General features: G+C 39.7%; 1 protein-coding gene across 4 annotated transcripts in view; it reads right to left on the bottom strand.

The window, feature by feature from the left end:
- Positions 1-4,595: 4,595 nt before the first annotated feature.
- The window catches only part of LOC139723562 (pleckstrin homology domain-containing family G member 5-like), a 266,864-nt gene continuing 246,121 nt past the window's right edge, over positions 4,596-25,338 (bottom strand). For 3 of the 4 annotated variants that reach the window (XM_071634804.1, XM_071634807.1, XM_071634806.1), the window contains 11 exons: positions 20,888-21,025; positions 19,907-20,044; positions 19,231-19,281; positions 18,022-18,171; positions 15,810-15,920; positions 14,920-15,078; positions 13,914-14,057; positions 11,826-11,945; positions 10,598-10,745; positions 8,308-8,420; positions 6,357-7,958 (listed from right to left, as the gene is read on the bottom strand). In XM_071634804.1, the coding sequence (XP_071490905.1) occupies positions 7,098-7,958; positions 8,308-8,420; positions 10,598-10,745; positions 11,826-11,945; positions 13,914-14,057; positions 14,920-15,078; positions 15,810-15,920; positions 18,022-18,171; positions 19,231-19,281; positions 19,907-20,044; positions 20,888-21,025 (2,133 nt within the window). In that variant the 3' untranslated portion in view covers positions 6,357-7,097. Of the gene's footprint in view, positions 5,327-6,356; positions 7,959-8,307; positions 8,421-10,597; positions 10,746-11,825; positions 11,946-13,913; positions 14,058-14,919; positions 15,079-15,809; positions 15,921-18,021; positions 18,172-19,230; positions 19,282-19,906; positions 20,045-20,887; positions 21,026-25,338 lie in introns of those variants that run through there. The other variant, XM_071634805.1, reaches the window with a different exon arrangement.

The following is a 25,338-nucleotide window of genomic DNA, read 5'->3' as shown; positions in this document are numbered from 1 at the left end:
CTGGACCCCTCCCCCATTCCCCATTTATGTGAGCCATGATATTGCAGAAAAATTGTCTTTCCGGCATCACAAATGCATGCACTCTGCTTTTAATATCAATATTCATTGTCAGTACCCAGACCAGTTTATGGCACCATCATCAATTATGGCGGGGGCTTTAAAACGGACAAACCATCCCACTCCAAAGGCTCCAATAAGAGTATCGAAAGCAGGCAATGGATGTAAACCACCCCTGTCGCCATGGCAACAGGCACAAATAAATCTTCCTGGACAAGGATGTGATGCACTGACACATCTCATCATGGAGATTGACTACGAGTTTGTGTGGGACAAAAATCGTGGTGTGGAAATTTGGATGGAACACCCACCAATTAGTAATGTCAAGTTTTTGACGGTTAAAGCTTTCTTTTTTTTTTCATCCAAATGAATAGCTAGAAACATATTCTTTCATTTACTTTTACCAGGGCATTTGGAGATACTTGATCTTAGTTTTGAATTTGTTTTTCTCCCCTTTCGCAACTCGGATATATTCCCATTATGCACAAGTTATTGGACAGTATCTGACATTCCACACAATGAAGTAATATACCATGAAGACATTAGAAACAACAGTGCTGTTCAATGGAGATTGGATACACATTACCCTGGTGTATTCTACAATGTCATGTAGATTCTCATTCTTTGCAACAGATAAAGTGTTGTGTCACTTGCAAACAATAGAGGTCATTCTTATCTCTGTCTATTGCCCACAACACCGAAAAGTCACATATTTGCAAATCCAAATTCATAGACTTCATTTCTCACACAATTGTCTGCGCTCACCAATAAAATTTGAAAGTCCACATAGAGATGATTTCAGTCTTCTACTTTGCACGTCAAATTCTACGTAACAATTATAATTACTTCTCTTCTATTTCATACATTTTAACTACTTTTAACTACCAAAGATAAAAACGTGAAGAAACTGCATGGAGAAGATTTCTGTCAGAATATATACACCAGTAGTTCCTCCATTCTTTTATTCATTTCTTCCTATACTTTTTTTTTGTGTGTGTAATATTTATATTTCAGGTTAATCCAGTTAACCAGTAGTCAATCAGAGTTCATTAGATATACATGTACATAACTTGAGAAGTCACTCACACAGTGTGACATGTAGTAGCTATGAGTACCACGGATAATATTATACACGTTGTTCCCTGCAACTGTTAAAAAAACAGAAATAAAGTGAACGGCAGCAATGCACCAAGCACCTTCGTTGCACAGGTATACACCAATTTCAAAAGATTTAAAGATACAAACAAACAAGCAAAATCCCTGATGCTTCTTTATTAAGACAATGGGAATTTTGTAAGACATAAGCTCGTACAGGCATATGATCATCCAAACTGTGGTTGTTGGTTTTTTGCTCTTTTACATAGACTGACACAGATGTTTTGAAATGAACTGCAAAACAATGTGTTTCACCAAATTCCATAAATTCCTACCATATCACACTGGCCTTCATTCAAGACTGCTACACTGTTTCTTTTTTTTCTCTCCTAGAATTACAGACTCACATCAGTCACTAGTTTTTGAGACGAAATTATCCAAATTGCTCATGAATACCCAACAGAGTTGTTATCAAGCAATTTATGTTGAAAGCAGCAAAACGAGAGACATAACATCCCTTTAACTTATGACACAGTAGCCATGTTCCCTCCACGACCCTTTCTCCCCAGTCCTACAGCTAAGAACAGTGCCGACACTCGCTACTTTTAAGGGAGACTAAAAAACAGGGGTCCACTAGAATTAACCGAGTCTCAATGGGTGGGGTGGGGCTGCAGGCAAACTGGGCATTTCATCTCTTTTTCTGGCTCTCACTTACTCATTTTTATCCTTTACTCTCATTTTTATAACTATTTTGAAGCCCTCAGAGGGACTCAGCCAATCGTTAGCGAGTTACTTTAAGTAACTGTGTTGCCCTTTCAGCATTTTTAGCATATTAAAAATACAAATTAATTTCTATTTTATGTGATGACAAAGAAAAGAACAGAGGCACTAAAGGAGGTGCAGCTACAAGTATTTCATCCAAAAGATTTTTTTTTTTTTTTTTTGACAGGCTTACTTTGTAGGTGTGAGTTTGTGTGACATGAAAAACATACATATAATATGTGTCAACGTGACTACCTATATATTTTGTGTATGTGTATGCATTATATTCACACATACATACCCTCACATCCATGAACGCAAACCGCTACAATTTGTGCAATGTGGGAACTACTTTCATTATACAGAACATTATATACTTATGCCATTTTTCAGTTACGATCTGTCATTTTGTGTGCGTCAAACAGCGTCGACTGCGATACTGTCAGCAACTTTGATACTGCCATCAAAATATGAGAATTGGAGCTGAGAAATGAATGGGGACAAGTACTAGCTTTCACTGGTGTTATCCTTGAGAAAGACACTGATATCTGCAAATGGCATACACTAATTAGTTTTTTTTTTCAAGGTCGTTTCACCCAATTTTACTTGGGTGGATGTCTGCTCTCTTACTTGCAATCATGAGGCAGCTAGAAATCAAGGACCGAGTACAATTTATTGTCTGACAATGAGGTGTGGGTATGTCATTTAAAATACATCTTGCAGTTTCCAAAGTCTGAAAACCCAACAGAAATATCAAGCGAGTGGAACCATTACATTATCCTCCTCCTCATCCTCTTAATTCACAAGTCAAATGCTACTGGTTACCACGGTTGCAAGCCAAAACAAGAGGAAGAAGACAATATACAATGGCTGTGCATTATTAGTGCATACTATGACTATCTGTACGACTGCTTGTCTCAAGGTCTGAATCAGGTTCAGTGCTCGTTGCAAATGATCCTCGTAAATTTTCGTGGCACACAAGCAATTGCCAAGACCTTCGCAGCAAAAGAGTAGCTCATGAACATTTCATTGGCTTTCAAACTCACAGAAGTATGATTGGCTAATACAAGCCTTGCACTATCTCATTTCTTGTTTTTTTTTCACAACCTGTTGTGGTTTACTGACACATTTGCCCTAAAACACTAATGACATGTGTCATGTTTCCATGGCAACCACATCCCTGTCACAAATAATGCATTCATATGGAAGCAAGTCTTGCATCAATCTAAAAAAAACAACAACACTGATATAGTGCTGAAAATGTTTACCTGTTTCTTCATTATTTATCTATTAATTTACTTTTCATACATGTATACATCCTTCTCTTTATCTATTCATTGCTATTTTAAAATAAGGTGCTTTTCACACACATCCCATTGTCCATTTTCTTTCTTTTTGTGGAATAACAGTATAGTTTCAAACAGTTGGAAAATAATGCTATGGAGATTCTGGCAGCAGCTTAGAAGAAAAGTTGGAACAATGGTAGTATCATAATTGCAATGAAGAGTTTGAGCATGTGGCACTACTCAGGGATTTAAAAAGAAGGTATTTAATACAGTTGCTGTCCTACTGTGATACATACACTGGCAAATGCCATATCAATAAATTACAATATGATGGAAAATCAAATCAGAACTGCTCGAGTATCTAATTTTCAATCGATCATTGGACTAGGCTTAAGAATGAATAAATGGGCATACTTGTATAAATGCGATGATATGCATACTTACATTCTGTTGGTACATTTATTATAATAAGAGTCGGTAATAAATAATGACATTTGATATGACAACCAAAGTTCCAGCTTGCTGGACTGAGTACAAAGAAAAATAAAGGGAAAAGAATGGCATTTCATTACGTAATCAATTCAGTTTTATCATAAAAACGCCAGAAACTTTGGTCTTATGTGGCACTATGTGGAGGTCCACCTGTTTCCAAAAAGATCTCACAATTTTCATATACAATGTACTTTCTACAGGAGCGAGCCACCAAGTTACAGTAAGCCTAATAATGTCCATCCAACAGACACGGTCAGAGAGGCTTACAAAGCAAAGGGGGACTTGAATCAGATACAACCTTACGTCTTCCCTCCCCCTCCCCCAAATGTCATCGCAGATTGTGTCCCCGAGGAGAAATTGGGACCCACTTCTTCCATTCCACAATCAATTTATACAGCGACCACACGACAGCCACAAATGCACTGAACGTACATGTACATTGCCAAGACCAAGAACATCGGACTCGTGGATTATTTTACAGTGTGGAATCTTTTGTGTATTTTCTGCAACATAATTAACATGGCAACACAATTAACATGGCACTAAATGCACACATTTTGCTGACTCCATTTTGCACAAGTAGATTTATATTGTTATTAGTAGCGTGCCGACAATCAGCAACGTTAAAAAAAGGTGATATTGGTTTAACTGGACTGAACACGGTAAAAATTGTTGCGCAAAAAAACAACAACAACAACAACAACAACAATTCCACTCACAGAAGTGGCAGAGGGTTACAACAAGGAGCTTCCTTGAAGCTCCTTGGTTACAAGTTTGGTGTTTTGGAATGACAGGTTTTTTTTTTGTGCATCAAAGCTTTGACTATGCTCCTATTTCAAACATTATTGTCTCAGACGCATTGGCATTAAAAATAATAATGTAGGTTCTTTTCTTTAGGACAGAGTTACAAGTTCACATGCACTGGTTGAATGAGAATCTCCAGAGGAGATATGACTTTTAAAGTGGGATTTTAAAGTAGATGAAAGTTTTTTTTTAGGAAGATTTAGCAAATTTTGACTGTTGTAATTTCACTTGCCAGGTATCTCACATGGTATAATGGACCAGAAAGTGTAGTACTCATACTTCTTTGTACTTGCTACGTGCACATATGCTCACCCACACACAGACAGACAGACGGACATACAGACACAATGGCTTCGGGAAATCGAGCTACAGTCAAGTATGGTGCTATGTAATAATTGGTTACTTCTCTTAATAATGGGGTACACAAACAAAGGAATTAGCAAAAACACAGACACTATAATTGCTCTTCCAGCAATAAGAACACAATACCAGAAAGAACAAAAATATTAGGCAACGAAAAAAAAAAAATGCATAAAATGTGTTTCGTCTGAACAAAACAGACTGCTATTGCAATTTTCTCTGACATAACGATACACAATGACAGAACAAATTAAAAAAGGGCGTGCAAAGTGGAATAACATATTTGAAGCAAAAATGCAAAAAACCGGGCTACAAAGTTCGGCATGAGGCCATGTGAGGTTGTCTACTGCTTTGCGTTTTTTTCTTTCTTCTCCACATAAATCGGGCTCGGGCATGTGACAAGACACTCCGCGGCATCATGCAAGGTGGGCTGACTTTGGGCTTCGGATCCCCGGGGGTCAAAGGTATCACTGGCATGCAAGAATCGAAAACGGGAGGCAAGCGAGAAGCAAAAACAAACAAACGAAAAGGCGTGGTTATAGAAACTGACATGAAGATGCATCCAATGACCTAGGTTGAATATATCCTACAAAACATGCAAGTAAATCAAAATGATAACAAAATTGCAGTGCACTGGTTAAAGATGAGTCAAGTGGGTTGTGGAATGGTGTAAGAAGTCTCTCTCTTGAATCATGCCCCTATAAAATACCAAACAAATCTATGTGGAAATCAAACGGAAATCAATTCATTTTGGAATGAACTCACAAGCCATGTAGTGGCCAAGTAGTCCTAGCTCATTCGTGGTTGTAAGAGCAGTAAATCTCACAAATGTTTGCCATTGCTGTTGCAGCGTTTTCAAAAGATGCTAAATATACTTTGAAGATTATGAAAAAATGTAGGCCTGTAATAATTTACTACACCTTTCCCTTCTCATTGTTAAACACGCCAAAACATTTCCCTTCAATATAACATTGTTGTTATTGGACTATTATGCCATCCCCCGATACAATTTGGGGCACGTCGATAATGACAGCACAAGAGGGCGGCCATTTTTTGAGAAATGACCACATTGTGGACTTTGCGTTCAAGCTGGTCGCTTTTGACTCAAATCTGACCTCATTCTTTTCACTGATAAGGAAATGTGCAATGTCCAGTTTTTGGACTGGATGGTCATTACCCAAATAGATGCGGTTTTGTCTCAAATCTTCCATAATCTGTGCTGATATGTTGTTTTGGATGTGGACTCACACATCACTGCAGAAGGTAGTTAATGTACACTAGACTTGCACAATTCATCTGTGCATAGCCAACAAGTTTTGATGAACATGTTGAAGACAGTGGAAATTGTCCAAAAATTGATCGAAAGGTGAATGCTCAGGCTGTTATGTACACATCCGATCAAATTACTTAATTTGATGATTTTTTTTTTTTTGGGGGGGGGGGAGGGGGGGCGGGCTTGTGTTCACTAAAGGGATACCAAATTCTTAAATGATTTCAAGACATGAAAAGTTGTTGGTCACAATTTCCCTGAACATCCTTGCTTCCACTGCTTATATATAACATTGTAAAAACAAAATGATAAACAATGAAAAAGTTGTGATATGTGTTTGCTCTTGAGATCTCAACTGGGTTCCCTTCCTCTAAATCCACAAACAACCTTTGAGTTGTCACAGTTTGGTAGTTTGATTGCAAAACCTGCTAGACCAGTAGTTTCCACAGGTAAAAACTGGCATATACTGGTCATGAACGTTTGGTCACAATATGAACATTTCTATCTAGTCAGCTCATCTTAATCTTAAAAAAAAAAACCTTAATGCATCTGGACTTTCAAATTCACTTTGTGATGAAATACAAGACATCTGTTCTGTCACTACAGTTGTGACATCTTACTAACATATCAACGCCAGAGCCAAAATGCTTGCAAATGTCCCGGTACACTCTTTTGATTCTGAAAGCGAGCATCCTAGATTAGGCTTGCAAGTTTTTGAGCTAAAATCCGTTTCTTCCCTCTTTCCATGGAGCATACCAATTACACAAAATCATCTTCCCGGCTGGAAAACTGATTCAAAGTGTTCTAGCTGAAATGGGAGCAGACACCTCATTTAATCACAGTTATTCTGATTATGCTCATGTATACTACCAGCAGACAACTTTCAACAGTGATCTTCATCTCTATTGTCATATTGGAAATTGAGCAGGTGCACAATGATACACTTGATGTTTGTACAACTACAATAGTATTCAAACGGAAGTTACCCGGATGTTTTGATGCCCTTTCATTTTTTCCCACAGCTTCTTCTTGAGCGTGCCTTCGCCACTTCCGGAACTTTCAGTCCGTTCCGACGCTTGCTTTCCGGAGCTCCCGCCCATGAGCGTAATGTTCGGCAGACTGGGGCGGTGCTTGCTGCTCGGGACCTTGGTGGCCGTGAGCACGGTGCCCGGCCGCCGCTTCGGCGACACCTCCTTGTCCTTGCCCTTTGATTCGAAGTAGATGTCGGGTTGGTCCGTGCTGCCCTCTTCCTCGTCACTCTCAAAGGAAATGATGCGGGCAGGCGACTTGGGCGGCTTCATGGTCTGCATCGTCTCCTTTGGCGGCACCTTATCCTCGTCGGAGACCTGTCGTACCGTGTCCATTATCTTATGCCGGTTCTCGCCCGGCATGTTGGTGATGATGTCGGTGAGAAGCGAGCTGTCGCTGCTGAGGAACTCCGTCTCTTGGTACGTCTTGCTCTTGGTCAGCGTGCCCTTGCGCTGCGGCTTGGGCACGCCCTCTGGCGCCCTGTGGTTATTGCTGTTGTTGAGCTGGCGCGAGAAGTCGCCGTTGGTCATGCCCGGGCGCGGCTCGCCGTTCAGGAGGGCCTCCTCCTCCCCCGAGATGCGCTGTAGACTGCTGTTGGAGCCCCGGCTGGAGGGGCTGCTGCTCTCGCGTCGCGTGACGGCCGGCGAGTGCTGAGGGCTGTAGGCAGGGGGCCCGTAGAGGAAGCCGTGCTCCGGATGGAGATGCTGCCCCAAGATGGCTACTGTCGGTGTCTCTGGCGAGTCGGATGGAATGTCGTCAAAGTATTCCATGTCCTCCATGCTGCAAGCATGGTCATACCATTCCTGCGTTTCAACAGAATGAACAAAGAATTACACTAAAAGTCTGATGGCATTCCACAAGGCATATCGGTTCATTTGAAATATCATATGCCATACACAGTATACTCCTTCCTGTGAGTTTGTGAATGTGTTAACCAATCTAGTGCATAAGATGTCATAGGAATGAAAATGTATTGGGTTCTATGAAAGAGGGTAAATGGACAATAGCATATCACAATCTCCACACTTTGGGAGTGATTATGCAACCATTGTGCAGACATTCAAATATAGTGCATTGTGAGGTAATTATGCATTATCAATACACAATCCCGTCCCCAAAGCAAGTGAGAGTGACGGAGCCTTGCATTTTCACCTTTGCCTGTGCAATCTTCTCCATCCACTGTCCAACAGTGTACCTCTCCGGCTGAGCGACGAACCCGTACATTGCACAATTGTAGTCGTCCACACACAGCACGGCAAAACCACCTGGCACATCAGACAGAAAAAAAAACAGGAATGAAAAGTTTTTTTTTTTGTTTTTCGAAAGAAAAAGTGAATGGTGTGATCTCCACTTAGAGTGCATGACTTTGCATTTAGATGATGATCTTCACTGCATATCAACTTCTTTCTCTCTTTAAGGTCACTCAGATGTGATATCAAATTCAAAGAAAATTCAATCGTACAGGAACATCCGGAGAAAAGAGTCAAGAAAAGAAGGTCCTGATATTTAATCCTCCAGAAGTGGTACCACCACAGAAGGTACACCTCTCACTGCCGTCCTTGAGTTCAACGACCTCCAGCTGGTCCAACCTCATCAATATTCATTGAAAGGTTTCTCTCTTCCCTACACCATCCTTCAGCCCTTCCCTACCACCTTCCTCTTTAAATGCTACCACTGGAGGAGGCATAGTACTCACTGCCGTCCTTAAGTTCAACGACCTCCAGCTGGACCATCCTCATCAGTATGAATGGAAATGCCTCTCTCCCCCTCCACCATCCCCCCATCACCCTCCTCCTTAAATGCTACCACCAGAGAAGGCATACTATTCACTGCTGTCCTGTAGTTCTATGACCTTCCTCTGGACCATTCTAATCAGTATGAACTTGAAAAATCTCTCCCCTCCCCCACCTCACCCTCCTTAAATGCTACCATCACAGGAGGCACACTCAGTGCCGTCCTTGAGTTCTACAACCTCCAGCGTGACAATCCTCGTCAGTATTACCTTAAAAACTCTCCCCCTCTACCCCCACCATCCTTAACCCTAACTAGGCCGGGGGGGGGGGGGGGGGGACCTCCGAGGCCCCCCCCCCCTCGACGTTTCGCGCGATGCATCGCAATCGCAAAAAGCTATTGCCGCGACGTTTCTCGACTTTTTTCTTTCGAGTCTCCTGCATCTTTTGACACCAAATTTGCGACGCCCGGGCACGGGGTTCCAAAGTTATGCATAAATATGTACATGCATGTCAGACCAAAAATTGCTCGAAAACGTTAATTTGTGTACAATTTCAATGCAAACTGTGCTTATTGGCAAATTTCATAAAAGCATAATTATTTTGGTGTTTTATTGATTAAAATCAATAAATAACATATTTTCTTGTTCGGAGCGATGTCGCGGACAAATTTCATCGAAAAAACAATGAAAAACATAAAGTTGAAAAAACAGAGAAATACATAAGAAATTCAAAAAATCGATAGAATACTTAAGAATTTTTTCTGATATCACAATCTTTTTTATTACATTTGCTAAGGACACTAAAAAGAATATTTACACAAAAAATATGCCTGTTCTGAGCTTTATTTTGTGATTTATACCAAATATTCTGATTGTATGCATCATCATGCATAAATTAGCATAATTTAGCATAAATGATGATTTTTTGAAAAATTAACTTCATGGTATTTTAGATTACATCATAGGCAATGTGTGTGCCAATTTTCGTCGCAATCGCACGGTAGACGGCCGAGATCTGGAGGGGGGGGCCTGGGAGGCCCCCCCCCCCCCCACCCCCGGCTCTATCAACTACCTAAATAGCCCGGCCTAATTAGGGTTAAATACTACCATCACAGGCACCCTCAATGCTGTCATTGATTTCAACAACACGTGGCTGGACCATCCTCATTAGTATAACCTTGAAAAATATCTACCCCAACACCATCCTCTTTAAATGCTACCATTGGAAGCACACTTACTGCCATCCTTGAGTTCAATGACCTCCAACTGGAACATCCTCATCAGTACAAATCTGAAATCTCCCCCCAGCAAAAGCTGCCACCCGCAGGAGGTGCACACTCACCGCCATGCTTTATTTAGTTCAACAATGTCCATCACCACCACCAACATCGCCACCACGATCACCACCACCATCACCATCACCACCACCATTACCACCCCCAATCACCACCACCATCACCACCACCACCACCATCACCATCACCACCACCATCATCACCATCATCACATTGAACAGTATCTACACCCCCCTCCTTAAATACCACCACTGGAGAAGGCATACTATTCATTGCCAATCTAAGTTCAACGACCTCCAGTTGGACCATCTTCATCAGTACAACTTTAAAGGTCTCTCTCCCCCTCCACCATCCCTCTTCATCCCCCATCCCTTTCCTCCTTAAATGCTACCACCGGAGTAGTCACAATACTTACTGCCGTCCTTGAGTTCGACGACCTCCAGCTGGTCCACCCTCATTGGGGAGCGGACGATGCGGTACTTCTCGCTGGCCTCCTTGGCGGTCGTCCGGCTGGGCTTGGCCAGGACCAGGGCGTCGGTGAACAGGAAGGCGTAGAGGGTTGTCTGAGGAGAGAGAATGCAACGATGCAGGTTGTTGGCAGAAGATTCTTGGACTGACAAGACTTGATTGATAAAGGTCTAGAGATATATTGTAGATCATAGGTACATGGATATAACTCAAGGCTAGATAGAAAGAAAGCTAGATAGAGGAACACTGCCCCCCCAAGGAAAAACGCAGTATCTGACATTTTTGTCGATTTTCACTTTTTTGCATAAATATAGTCAGTGGGCAATCCTCCTTCATATGACATATTCAGTTTTTTGAAAAAATGTTTGGAAAGCTACTTTTTCATAACTGCCAAACGCAGTATCTACACCTAACTTGCACTTTCCCCAAGGAAAAACGCAGTACCTACATGATGAATATTTCCCCAAGGAAAAACGCAGTATCCACAAAGCTAGTCTTAATAACCAGACACTGTTATCTATGTATGTGAATACTTTGCCCGTTGTCCTCTAATTTGAACCTAAATTACTCTCTTTAGATATACTTGCTCAATAATAAAACATGATGTTCAAAATATCTAAACGAAACAATAATGATTAGTAAATATCTTGATGAGATCGTGATCCTTATATAAAACACAGTTTGTGATTAAGACTAGCCGAATGTACATTAAAACAATACAGCACACAGATGAATAGATAGATGAATAGAGAGATGAATAAATAGATAAATAGATACTTTAATAGAGAGATAGATATGATTGAAAAATGAATGGATGACGATATGCTATTGAAATATATAGACATATGGGTAGAAAGATAGTTAGATAGATGTAGGCAAAGACATATGACAGGTGAGTATTTTAACAGAAAAATAAGGAAAAATAGATCACAAGTAGGTAGAAAGATAGAATGGCATACTGTAAAACCAGAAATTTTTGTGTACATGAAACTTTTGCGAACTTAACAAGGAGCCAAGATTTCACAAAAGTAAAATGCACCAGAAATGTTTTTGTCTACACGATGCATTGTATGTTGTGATCTAATTTATGCTAATAAATGTAAATTCAAATGCACTGGAAAAAAATCCCCAATAATAAAATGTGAGAAGAGGAAACTAGTCTAGTCTATACAGACCCTGCCTGTGCCCTTTTCTTGTAGCCTGAGGGGACCCTCCATCAGCAACCATCGCGGGTGGATGGGGGCAGCATTGGGCATCGGACTCCGGACGTCGAAGACGGAGTGCGCCTCTGCCAACTAAGGTGGAAGCAAGCCAAGATCAAAAGAGGAAAAATGGGTCATTAATGCGAGGGGCAGGTGCACAGACTCCAATTCAAGACTACTGGGAGTTGTTTACAAATTTGGACAAATGTCCCGTATCTTAAACTCACAAGAAAAAAAGGATACGGAAACAACAACAACAAAATCATTGCAATCACTTACGCATTCCCAAAAGATGGCCTGTAATGTGCAGGACTGCATATGTGACCCGCTACAACAAAATGATCCTAAAGTCGGGCGAGGTCGATTATTTTAAAATTGCATGATATAATCCCCTAATCTTTCTGCTTTAAATTGATATATAACACATTTTATAAAAATAATCGGCTGCGGAGATATCGATGTTTAAAAGAGAGCATGTCGAGACGTCTGGAAAATCACTGTTTCGAGAAAAGCGCCCTAAAAGTCTTCCTTTCGACGCAATCGCGATCAAGGGACACGCAAGTCAGTTTTCACCTCTGGACAATAGAAGGTAAGCCCCAGCAACCCCCGAAGAGTTCATTCAAGCACATCAGCGTCGGCGGTCTCCTCACCAACCAATCAGTGACCAGGATGTGAGAAGCGGCTGAGCATAGCGCACTCCGCCCGCACGCACCAGTCGACTGGGCAGTGTGCGAGCTTCACGCTTCGGTTAGCAGCAAGCGGCAAACTGACCAATGAGATCACTCTGGTCGTTGTTAGGGGCGGAACCTATCTGTGGCGCTCTATCCAAATTTTCGAACCAGTTTCTGCTTCGTTGAAATGCCAAAAAAACATGGCTCAGAAAAATGCTATTTTTTTTATCTTTCCTTTGATCATTTTGCTTCAAAATTTCGACAGATGATAGAAGACATGTTAGACTCCAATAGCATATCAAAATCAGAAAATCGCAAGTTTTGACCAATTTTAATGCTCTGACTTCAAACTCGATTTTCACGGCTTCGACCGTGCGCGACTTTAGGACCTTTTTGTTGTAGCGGGTCACATATTGACACACCTGTCCAATCGTTTTCAGAATTTAAATGACTGCCAAGTTGGAGAGGATATTGGGGTGGAGGTGGGAAGGGGTGGGGAATTATTCAGATACCAGTAGAATGTATGAGAGTTTGGAGAATAATGACAATCACACAGTAAGACAGTAAAAGATTTTTATGCATCAACAATTACTGTCTCTCCCTTGCCAAGCAGCTGGATGCCTGGGACAGTCATAAGAGGTGCAAAGCTAACCATACAGCCCATACTTGTGTTTCTGGTAGGACGCCCCCTTTAGATTTGATCTTTGCAAATTGGAAGCAACATTCTTGCTGCACACATCAGATGGCCAAAACAGATCCTTGGACCCCGTTTACAGTGCGGGGCCGACCCCAGCCTCAATTGCGCGGCCAAGCCTCGCAATTTTGTCCGTTTATGCTGCTGGGCTCGGCCGCACTTTTATTCAAACCTTTCAATATTTTGTCGTAGTGGTGCTCTGCAGGTAAACAAACGCAATTTGGTATTGTCTGGTTTTCAGACCCTTTGCCAACTGAATCCTATGGCGAAGTCGCCGTTCAGGCAAAGGTCTTTGCCGAAGGAAAAGATCCTTTGCAGGACAAAACCACCTTAAATTATACTAGTTTTCGACGTTTAGGGGATTAATATCCTGAATAGCGAAATAGTACAGGCACGGGGTTTGGAAGCCAGATTAAAATTGGCCGCGCATTTGGCCCAGTTTGCGTTTACACTGAGAAAAGGCCGGGCTCGGCCGAGACCACCTCCAGAGCGAGGCCAAATGCGAGGCCAATTTTGGCCTCGCATTTGGCCTTTTGCGCGTTTACACTGAAATGAAGGTAGACACGGCCACGGCCGAGCAGCGGCCGAGCCTCGCACTGTAAACGGGGTCTTAGACTCTGTGTGTGACAAATTGTGCTACATCAAATAACTGAATAGGATAGGGAAATAACACAAAATATGAACATAATTTCTCACCCTGTTCAGCTCCTCGCAACCGGCGGGAGCGTTGGAGACCTCGTAACCCTCCAAGATGGCCGCCACTCTCTCCATCTTTTTCCTCTCCTGCTCCTTCTTGATCTCGTGGTTGACGTGGGACACGAACTTGACGATGCCATCAAACTGGAACAAAAAAAACCAAAAAAAACCAAAAATAAAATGGGAGGGGGAGGGGAATTACTGACAGATCAAGTTCCAGACTTTTGACGGACACAGAAACTAATGACTCATTCATTTTTTCAGGTATGATTCCTATTTTACCCCATTTTTTTTTCACAACTCACCATTTCCCCTTGATCTAATGAAGTATTCAACATTTGCTACAAACTACGAAGTGTTGAAAATAGAGCTCAATGCCTTAGAATAAAAGTAATTTATTCCTACACTGAAAAATACTTTTGATAATGGCTGGAGGTACATTTGATCAGTTGAAAATGAGCAGGGTGTTAACATCGTTGAGGTTGTACATATCACACTGAATATGGACTCTCTTGCATGAAATGCTCTATTTGATTTCACCGACACACAGTTAATGGATTTCACGACTTCCCGACAGCTCAAACTTGGCCCTCGCACCCACAACTGATATGGTGACCGTGCTTTCTCCGTTTGTGCCCCCCCCCCCCTCTTTGGAACAACCTCCCTACTCTTATTCAGTCTTTTCAAGGACAGAAATGATGATTATGTATTGTTGATTATTTGTAATGTAGTTGATTTATTCATGTTTTTTTTTTATAATTGTAAACATGTTTGTGTTAAGCGCTATATAAATCTTTCAAATTATTATCATTATATATAAAGAAGTCAACCTCTTGATTGAATTTTCACTCAGTTAAAGGCCTGAATTTAGATATGACACAAATACAATGCTAGATCATCTCTGTTGGTATCCACTGCCTGTACTCTCCACTATGCTAAATAATTTGAAGCTTTTGGAGCCCTGCCAAGCGAGTTTGAGACCTTGACAATCTGACTGCACACTTACCGTGTCCTTGAGGGCGGCCTTTGCCACTTCGTCCTCGCAATTCTTGTACACCCTCTCCACCATCAGATGGTATTTGGTAATCTTCTGCATGGGGTACACCAGGAGGTCGTTGAGGCCACGCAGTTTCAGCTGGCGAGACATTGTGTGCTGCTCGCACCACTGGGGAGCGGGAGGTGGAAGAGAAGGCAAACACATTTTTTTTTTTTTGTCATTTGCAGAACTAGATAATAAAAACCAGGAGGAGGTTAAATTTAAGAGCTCCTAAAGGTCCCTCCCTATCTCCCAAGCTGGTAGATATCTTGATAGAGTTCTTAATAGATTTCTGCAAGTGACAAACAAAATACAAATTTGGTACAATTTGAATGGTGGAAATATTCATTTTGCAAGTGTTCTCATGTGTCCGACGAATATTTGGAGCACTTCCTTGCCTCCCCCCCATTATGAAGAGCTTTAATCTTTGGAAGGGAATTCCCAGACATAATAAAATTGTGATCTGTCAATCAATCAATCAATCAATCAATCAATCAATCAATCAATCAATCAATCAATCAATCAATCAATCAATCAATCAATCAATCAATCAATCAATCAATCAATCAATCAATCAATCAATCAATCAATCAATCAATCAATCAATCAATCAATCAATTCATCAATCAATCAATTCAATCAATTGGTCAATCAATATTTTTATCTATCTATCTATCTATCTATCTATCTATCTATCTATCTATCTATCTATCTATCTATCTATCTATCTATCTATCTACCTATCTATCTTGCCAGCTATGTATGTGATCCAAATTACTCTATATGACAAGACAGTTCTCCTGTATACTACCACACGACTGCCATAAATGAATCAACTTACAGACCAGCCGCTCTCTTACCTCAAAGAAAGCCCGGAGTATATCGTTTTCCTTCGTCTTCTCCCTGACGTATTCTAGACAGCTCTCCTCCTCAACGCAAAACTTGAAGTATGCCGTGAAGTGGTCTGAAAACTGTAGTAAAAGCACAATGCACAGAATAAAAAACAAAATAAATTACGCATGGTTGGTACCAGTCAGAGTCAGAGTAGAAGAAATGAAGAGTTTGTTCGCAAAAACTAATAAGCCCATTTTTGAAGATTTTGAAGTACAGTCTCTGTCATAAAGTACAAAATAATACCTTTTAAATGACATATTGGTCACTACATATAAAGGTATATTTTTGAAGTTATGGTCACAAGAAGCAAAAATTTTCTTGTTATTCTCTTTATTTTTCTTGACCTTTAATTGCAAATATCTCCATTTGGCAAATATGGACTTATCGGTTTTTGCAAACAAACTCTTCAAATACAAGTGTAAACTCAAAGACAGAGAGAAGGTGAGAGAGAGATAATCTACAATGGGCATATGTGACCTGCCACGTCTAAAGGATCCGAAAGTTGCTGACGGCTGAGCCGAGAAAATCAAGTTTAAAGTCAGATCATCATAATCGGTCAAAACCATCGACTTTCCAGTTTTTGACATAATTTTTGTAGTCTAATGTTTGGCCTATCATCTACCAAAATTGTTTTTCTGGGCCAAGATTTTCTGAGTTTAAACGGAGCAAAAATGTGTCTGAAGATTTGCATTTAGCACCGCAGATAGACTCTGCACCTAGCAACAAGGGAGTGATCTTTTATTGGTGAGTGCGTGGCATCCTGGTTACTGATTGGTTGTGCGTAGACCACTGGCGCTAAGCGTGAATGAATATGACAGAGGTTGCTAGGGGCTTCTCTTCTCTCATCAACAGGTGAAAATAATCTTCTCTCCCTTGATCACTATCGCGTCGGAAGGAAAACTTTGAAGGCGGTTTTCTCGAATGCCAATTTTCTAGACCACTCAACATGCTGTCTTAAAATCATCTACATATCTGCAAGCGGGTACTTTTATGAGTCGTGTTATAAATGAAATTAAAGCGGAAGAGTAAGGGAATAATGTCGTGTCATTTTCAAAAAGTCAACCTTCTCTAACTTTCGGATTCTTTTGTTGTAGCGGGTCACATATGTATGAATAACCCACGTTTATCAGGGTGTAATCTTCTTGTGGTGGTAAGAAAAGAATTTGAACCAAGCAGCAATATGAATAAATCTCATGAGATTTAGCAGATTATTCTATTGAAGTCTTTCTCGGTTTCCACAATGCCGCTTCGAAGAAAAAAAAATTAAAAACATACTCTTGAATATCTACACAAAAACACCCTTTTTTTAGCCAGCATGCATGTTGATGTGAATAGTGACATATTTCAGATTTTCTCAAGATCGAGTACACATCCCCCGAGGATGCATCTCATATAAAAACTTACATCTTGAAAGCATTTTTGGTTTAAGTGGTAGCCCAGTCCAGATAAACAAACAAGGTAAAATTTCCACCTGTCACTTTCACATGCTTCAGCATCCATCAGCGGATTGCCCTAATTTTGTGTGTCCAAACAATGCATTCCATTTCACGGCTTACAAGAATCAACAGATCAAGCTTTGACATATTGTTTCCTCGCTACGACAGACTAACAAAAAAAAAAGGAATATCTACGAGTCAGATGGTTCCACATCAAGTGACAACAGAGGGCGCACTTTCAGATCAGCATTGAGTCACACAGTTCAGGACTTGCTGTAAAACTTTGTGCTTGTACGTGGAGGCAAGATCTTATTCTTGCTGTTAAACATGAGCAAGCTTTTGGATAGTGTCGAATGACTGTTTTTATTCAAAAAGTATCATTTTTCACGAATCAGGACTTCCTGACAATATCGCAAGTAGTTAAATTCGTGAGTGGGAGGATGGTAATGAACAGAGAAATGTATGTGAACACGTCACATTCATGTCAGGATCATCAGAATTGAAATTTTTGCATGTTGTTAAATTCACAGACAGCACCCAATCTGTGAAAATCTAGAAAATAAAATCCTCGCAAAATATAGGGCATGTACAGTACTTTGCAAAGCGCTTCTTGTGCATCTCTACCTACAATGGCAGCCTCATCACAGCAATTGCGTCATGATCATAAAGCATTTTACTGTGAAAATCTGCCTCCTCCTCCCCCCCCCCCCCAAAAAAAAAATACTGAGCAAGGACAACTCACCCCCTCAAAGGCGACCGCGATGTCGTGGGCGTTCAAGGGCTTGCCGCTAGTCCTGGCCTTGTCCACGATCCCTTTGAGGTTGTCCTTCCAGAAACTGGTGTGTGCCGTCTCCAGATCTGTTATATTGCTAAAAATCTTCTCTGTCTCAATCTGGTACGCACAAACATGCACAAAAGAAAAACAAAATAACAGGAGGGAAGTGTACTCCCCGAGTAAAAGATTGCACAAAAGTGCTAAATATTTGCAGTAGATATCAATCAGAATGAAAGGTGATGTTATTTTTCTTCCCAGATGCGATTGTAACTATACAGCTGACAGCAACTGCTACAGATTGTCAAATTATCCTAAATATTTTCAAACTCATCAATCACAACCTTTTCATGATTGTCTCATAATACAAATACGCCTGACTGGGTGTTTGGTGAAAGTTTTGAGTTTAGCTTTCAAGAGGTAAAGTCAAATGTACCAATATAGGGGCAGAAATGGAGAAAAGCAAAATATGAATTGGCTGAGAAAAATCTTTAAAATGACAAAAAACAAAACAAAACAAAACAAAACAAAAGAAAACAAAACAAGACACTTCTTTAATTTATTTTTATGTAATTCATTGTTATGTAATTCACTGTTAAAGGGATCGTAAAGTTTTGGTTGAGACCTAATTTCAGGTTTCTAACATTTTTTGGTGAGATAATGAGAAACCTCTTATGAAATATGAAAGAGCATGTAATTCTATGAGGAATTCAACGTTTATTTGATGAAAATTGGTTTGAAATGGCTGAGATATCCAAAAAAGAGCAATTCTAATAAAGTGTGGGACCCATACTTTATTACGATCACTTTGTGTTACTTTGTTTTTGGATGTTTCATTCATTCCACACCCGATTTTCATTAAATAAACTTTGAATTCCTCTTCAAATGGTATACTTTGCACTATATCATAAGTGTTTTCTTGGTATCTCGCAAAAAGTTAAAAGCCCAATTCTCATCTCCACCAATACTGTACTATCCCTTTAACATCAGATGCAGATATGAGGAGGGTTACTCCTCTGACGAGGACCACAACATTACATTCATTGTTGTTGATCAAAAACATTCATTTCTTTCCACCCAGAAGAGAGTTTGATCCATGCAACCTTTTGTGGGTTTTGTGACATGTATACAGCTGGATGTAGGCCTATACAATCTTCAACGGGGCAGTCTACCACCTACCTCATTTAGTATAGCTTCCACTTGTAGATTGAAGAGACAACACATATACAGCTGCAAAAACAAACAAAATATAAGAAAAAAAGTAATCATCAAACTTGGAATTTTATCAACACAGTTGCATATACATTCAACTTGAGCACAAGATATTCATATTTAAAGGTGATTTAAAATGGCCTAAGTGCAAGAGATGATTCTGATGGCACTGAAAACATGTGATACCACCACACATGTTTGGTGTTCCCATCCAGTCTATCAAATTTGAACCAAACAAACTTGTAGCACATGACCTTGGCTGAAGATTACAAATAAAAAACAAAACAAAAAACAAAGCACACCTACTGTAGACAATTTTTGTACTGTTTACGAAAAGAAAATCTGTGACAGATGTACAGATGATAAAAATCAAATCAAATGCTGCATTCCCATTGTTGGAAAATCAAGCTGTGTTTGGATTGAATGTTTTGAGAATGAATTCAACTCTTTTATGAAATATCGATATTGATGGGGCTCAGATGTGTTAAATGTAATTTTTGTGTCCCCACTAAGGAAATTCTATGATTCATTTTCAAGTGAAAGAGCCATGACATGATTGACCATGGCAACCACGGTCTCCTTTCACCATCAGTGTACAGGAGGGTACAGGTTGGCGGGTCAGAGGTCACAAGTCGGCACTCACATCTATGATGACCCGGATCTGCTTGATGTACTTAGCCTCCGTGGCCAGGAGTTCCCAGATGCCTTCTTGAAGCTCCTTCTCCTTCTTGGACATTGCCTGCTGGATGTCCACATCGATCAGATCCTTCCACGAGTTCTCCTACGAGGGAGCGAGTCACAGAGAAGAGGAGGGGTCATTAGGGGCAAGGGTCACAGGTCAGAGGGTCATGGGTCAGATCGAGGAACATGAGGGGAGGTCACTAAGAGAGCACTACAGCAACCCACATTTGTATATTTGGGGAGGGTATATGAGTAGGAACTTGCTCTGCAGATTCACCAAGGTGATGTATCAAAATGTACATTTGAGTCATCATTTCAGCATATTGGACGCTTTGGACAGTGAAAGACAAATGGCGACAAAAACAATAATGAGGATACTACATGTACTACTACTACTATTACAACTATGACTACTACTACTACTACTACTACGACTACTACTACTGCTACTATTACTCCTACTACTGCTACTATACTACTACTGCTACTATTACTACTACTACTACTACTACTACTACTAGTACTACTACTACTACTACTACTACTACTACTACTACTGTTGCTGCTGCAACCATTGAAAATATTGTAATGATAACACTGGTCATCATCATTAAAGTACCGTTAGAAAAAATCATATTCATATCAATGATTTTAACAATAATGATATTGAAATATATTCAATATCATAAGAGAAGTATTGGAAGGGGGATATTCTTCAACTAGGAGAACCAAAGGCAAGAAACTATATTCTCTAATAATGTTTAGTTGAGCATCAGTTTTGCATCACTGGTATCAATACAAGATTTCTGTTGGAATATATGCAATAAGTCAAAATTTGCATACATGTTTAATATAACCCATGGGCTAAATTCAAACTACCCTGGTGAATTTGGGCCCAAGAGTTTCAAAAAAAGGGTTTTGGATGCCAGAAATGCGGTCTTACCATGAAGAACGTCTTGGGGTCCTCATCGTTCTCCCGGTGGTACTGGAGGCAGAGGAGGGGCGGGAAACCTGGCAGGCCCTGGACCAAGTAGTGGTCCAGTTCCTTCTGTAGCTTAATCAGTCTTGGATCCATTTGGGCCTAAATATGTAGATTTCATTTTTTTTTTTAATGTGGTGATTGGGGGGAAAGATGAGCAACAAAGAAATCAAATTAGTATCCATTTGTAGTGGCATGGTACAGGAAATACAGTGTTATATATATGATCTATTACAAACCCAGGTGTGATACACACAAAGTCTATGAGGACATCTACACTGTATGTTATGAATATATCTTGGGAAACAATGGATTAATACTACCAATACCACACCTGAATTCATAATTGTGGTGTCAAGCACCCAGAGTTGTGATTATAGGAACAAGGGAATACTGATTAGATTCCTGTCGCCACGTACATTACAGATGAAATTACTTGTCTGTCTGTCTGTCTGTCTGTCTGTTTGTATGTATGTATGTATATGTAGGCAAATACTATGAATTTAAGCATGAATGCAACAAATTATGTGGTTACATAATCCGTGTACAAAGGTCAGTGTGAATCACATATACCTGACAGAGGTATAATGGCTACACAATGAAACAGGACTCCAGAAAATGCAATTGTATGGCTATGTTTTCAAACCCCTCTATCATTCGTGCCTCAAATTCTGTGCATAAAATTTGCTTGTTCTGCTAGGTGAACTTTAAAAGTCCCGATAATAATATCTGTGACATGCATGCCCTCCCTTAACCTCATGTGGAGCCATGATTTTAAACTCCGGTGATACAAATTGCTTGCAATGCTGTTCTTGGAAAAATTCCCCTGCCAAAAATTATTAACGAGTGCAGTGTCTTTTGGTTGTTGTTTTTCTAGATGTAATTGCTCGGCTGTGCTTTGCCAGTTTGTACTGCATAGACCTTCACTCATAAAGGACAAAATATGACGATGAAACGTCAATGCACATTTCACGTTTCGGTTATAACGAGACATTTACAACATTGCACCTACACGTCATAAAGCCGTTTGCTCGAAAACAGATGGTGGAGGGTAAACATGTGGAACATTATGACTATAACACTGGGACGCTTGGAGGCATGGTAACGTTTTTCAAATATGACCCAACAACGAGAAAGAGAGCACAGAAAAAAAATATGACGGGTGGTGAAAAATTTTCCCAGAGACACCGAAGATCGAGGTGCACTTTTGTATGAGCAAGAAAAAACCCCAAACCCAAGCGTACAGTTTGACTGTTGACATATAGACACCTGAATGGATGCGACAGAGCGACGAGAAAGAATTTGTGGGACTACATGTGTGGAGAGACTGGAGAAAAATATGCAACTGGATACTTTTTAAAAACAGCTCCCTCTACCCCTCGAGGGAGGGTTATGGGAGGTGGGATATTTTCAACCTGCAACACAACAGCACAAGCGGGAGGTCCTTTTTTTTCCCCTGTTTTTTCTGTTCTTTATTTATATGGATGAGATTTCCCATCTGCATTTTTTCTATTTTCAGTTTTATTCAAAACAGCATGCTTTGTTCAGCTGCTCTAAATGAGAGTCCTCTGATAAGATACACTATTATCTGCAGTGTTTATCTACTGAATGTTTTGAATGATGATCATTTCTTTTGCTATTTAAACTTGCCTGAATTTTGGTGTTAAAGTTCCTTTGACACTTGTTTCAAGGATAAAAGGAAATTTTGCACTCCGATCATGTTTGCATGAAAAAAAAAATCCCTTCCACCCTTGAGCAAAAATGATAACAAACAACTAACAATGTTGAAAGTTGCGGATATTGCTCTTAATAGAGAGACATATAGAGTCTATATTGAAGAATTGAGCATGATGAGGCAAATGTATTGGTACACTTTGTGGTATAAAATAGTTGTCTAGCTCACAAAGCTTTGAAGTCATTAACAAATGTATGGAAGGTATAAATAAGACTGTTCCTCCACCGTTACACATTGAGAGAACATGACTGAAAGAAGAGTGGGCTGATTTCATAGTGTATTCAAATTAATTGATTATCTTCCTTCAAATAGTGAGATTTAATGTTATAGCTTTAAAATCCTGTTCCAAAACAATCTTATTTTCACTTGTGCAATAAAGGCACTGCATACAACGTTGTTGCTACACCAGGTAAGTCACGGGGAAGCGAAAGACACAATCTTGAAGTTGCCGTGGAAATTTGATGGGTCATAAATGCACAAAATCATTGTTCTACCCGCAGAATCTGAATACACTATGAAATTGGCACCAATTGTTTATAACATGAACGAACAACTCATTTTACAGATAGCAGCCTTCATGCATACACTTAAATTCTGACTGAAAGGATGTAATACTTATTAATATATTCCATATAAACATTTGGTCCAAACTAAAAATTTATTTTTCAACTTTAAGAAAAAAAGGGAAAGCTAATTGCATTTTGTTGTTTCAATTCGAAGTTATGAGCACTCTGGCCATATTTTCACTCCTCAATTGACAAAACATTGTATATCAATGTTTTCGACAACAGGAAATTTTAATCATGATTAGAATGCTACAGTGTGTGAACATATGTACAAAATTTTACTTTCAACAATTTAATTTTTGTTCAAGACATTTTGAAATGTCTTGAAATTCAAATTGAACACTCAAGGTTGCAGTCCCTCTTTAGTAGCTAGGAACTCAACATTTCCAAACATTTTTTTTTCTTGAGAATTAGTGTTGATATCAGAAAAGTATTTGATTCACTGTGATCTATGTGATTTTATTTCTTCTAAAGGCTCACTGTGTCCTCTAGAAAAGTCTTGAGAAAGAAAAAAAACCAATACAATTCTGTCCAAAGTTTCGCACTGAAACGGCATACGGACTGTTGGAGGTGCTTGTCTATGAGGTAATTATTCAAGCTACCTTTCCTGTACTTAATTGTTTTGCCCATTGGCACATCAACTGGCTTGTTCTAACCTTCAACACGCCATGTTGGCCTTTTGGTAGGAATGGTACATTGTTTCATCGGTGTAGGTTTGTTACCGCCAAGTCATGGGGGTATTGCGAAAACCAGAGGATGAAATATGCCAGGAAAATTCTGGCCGAGCTCTTTGGCGTATGTAGTGTTTAAACAAGATGGATTTAGCCAGATATTTTGCAATGAGTTGCTCATGAAGGCTGCTATTACTGTAGATACACAATGCAAAGAAAGAGTTGTACAACAATTGAAATCTTGGAGAAAAAAAATCAATGTAAAAGACCGATAAAGGGGTTTGAGGGGGGAGGGTAGGGGAGGGTAACACCAAAACTATGCAAACTATACAAGTGTAATGAGGAAACAATAACAAAAACACAAGACCAAAGCATCTACCGTGAAAGCTACAGCAACAATAACGAGTACAGCAAAAACACACAACACACTGAATACACGTAGTGTACAATATCTAGTGACACACAATACACGTAAGAATATGTGCTAAGATACAATATGTAGCAAATTATATCAAAACAAGAATATATGGACATTACTTATAAAGACATATAAAAAAAATAATTTATGCCACAAAAATATTAGTTCTCACTGAAAATGAAAACAACAGGTCATGTAATCACTATCAAAGACCAAACACAATGCGCACTGATTAGATTACATCCCTAAAGGGTCTACATATGTCACTTTGCTATATCACAGATCTACCACTGAGATTCTACACAGATTTTGCACTATTCAGTTTCTCACATGACAAAATTTATGGTTCCAGTACAAAGAACACAAACATATGAAACATAGACGTGCAGTGCACACATGCTATTTAACACAAAGATATCACAAACATTTACACAGACCTAATAAAACAAAACCTCACAATTTGTCTCTACCATTTGTTACATACGTACGTGTAGAAACGAATCTAGCAAACAATTCAGATGTATACAAGCAAAAACACTAGCAGTCACAGATATCTTCAATGACCGGGAGTTCCATTTTCATCTGAAACCATTATTTCTACCGCCTACCTTCAATTCATTCTCGAGTAACAATACCGTGTCATACACCGTCCATCATCTTTAACAAATCTACTCTTATACCTCTTGGACTAATTCAATTCCATAATGTTTGTATGCACATAATATACAGCACATTTTTTTTTCTTTCTAGAAATAAAAGAGTTGGACATTATAACCTACATTCAACTCATACAGTGGCAGTTAATAAAATCCTACGTGACAAATTAGAAAAAGCAGCTCTATCTACTGCATAAGTTTCGACTTCTCCATGATAATTAGAAGCACTGTGCATTAAAATGTTCAACACAAACATAAACTTATACAAAAGCAGCAACAAACCCATATAAAAAGTAAAGATAAGATTGTTTGAGCAAAGCCTTCTACACAGTTTCAATTGACGTGAGTTAGTTCGAAATCTGACTCGAA

This window comes from Diadema antillarum, unplaced genomic scaffold (genome assembly GCF_040938485.1).
Source record: "Diadema antillarum isolate AM-2024a unplaced genomic scaffold, OU_Dant_1.0 scf00000192, whole genome shotgun sequence".
Classification (NCBI taxonomy): Eukaryota; Metazoa; Echinodermata; class Echinoidea; order Diadematoida; family Diadematidae; genus Diadema; species Diadema antillarum.
Note: the sequence above shows the minus strand (reverse complement) of the source record. Positions and strands in the feature narration are given on the sequence as shown.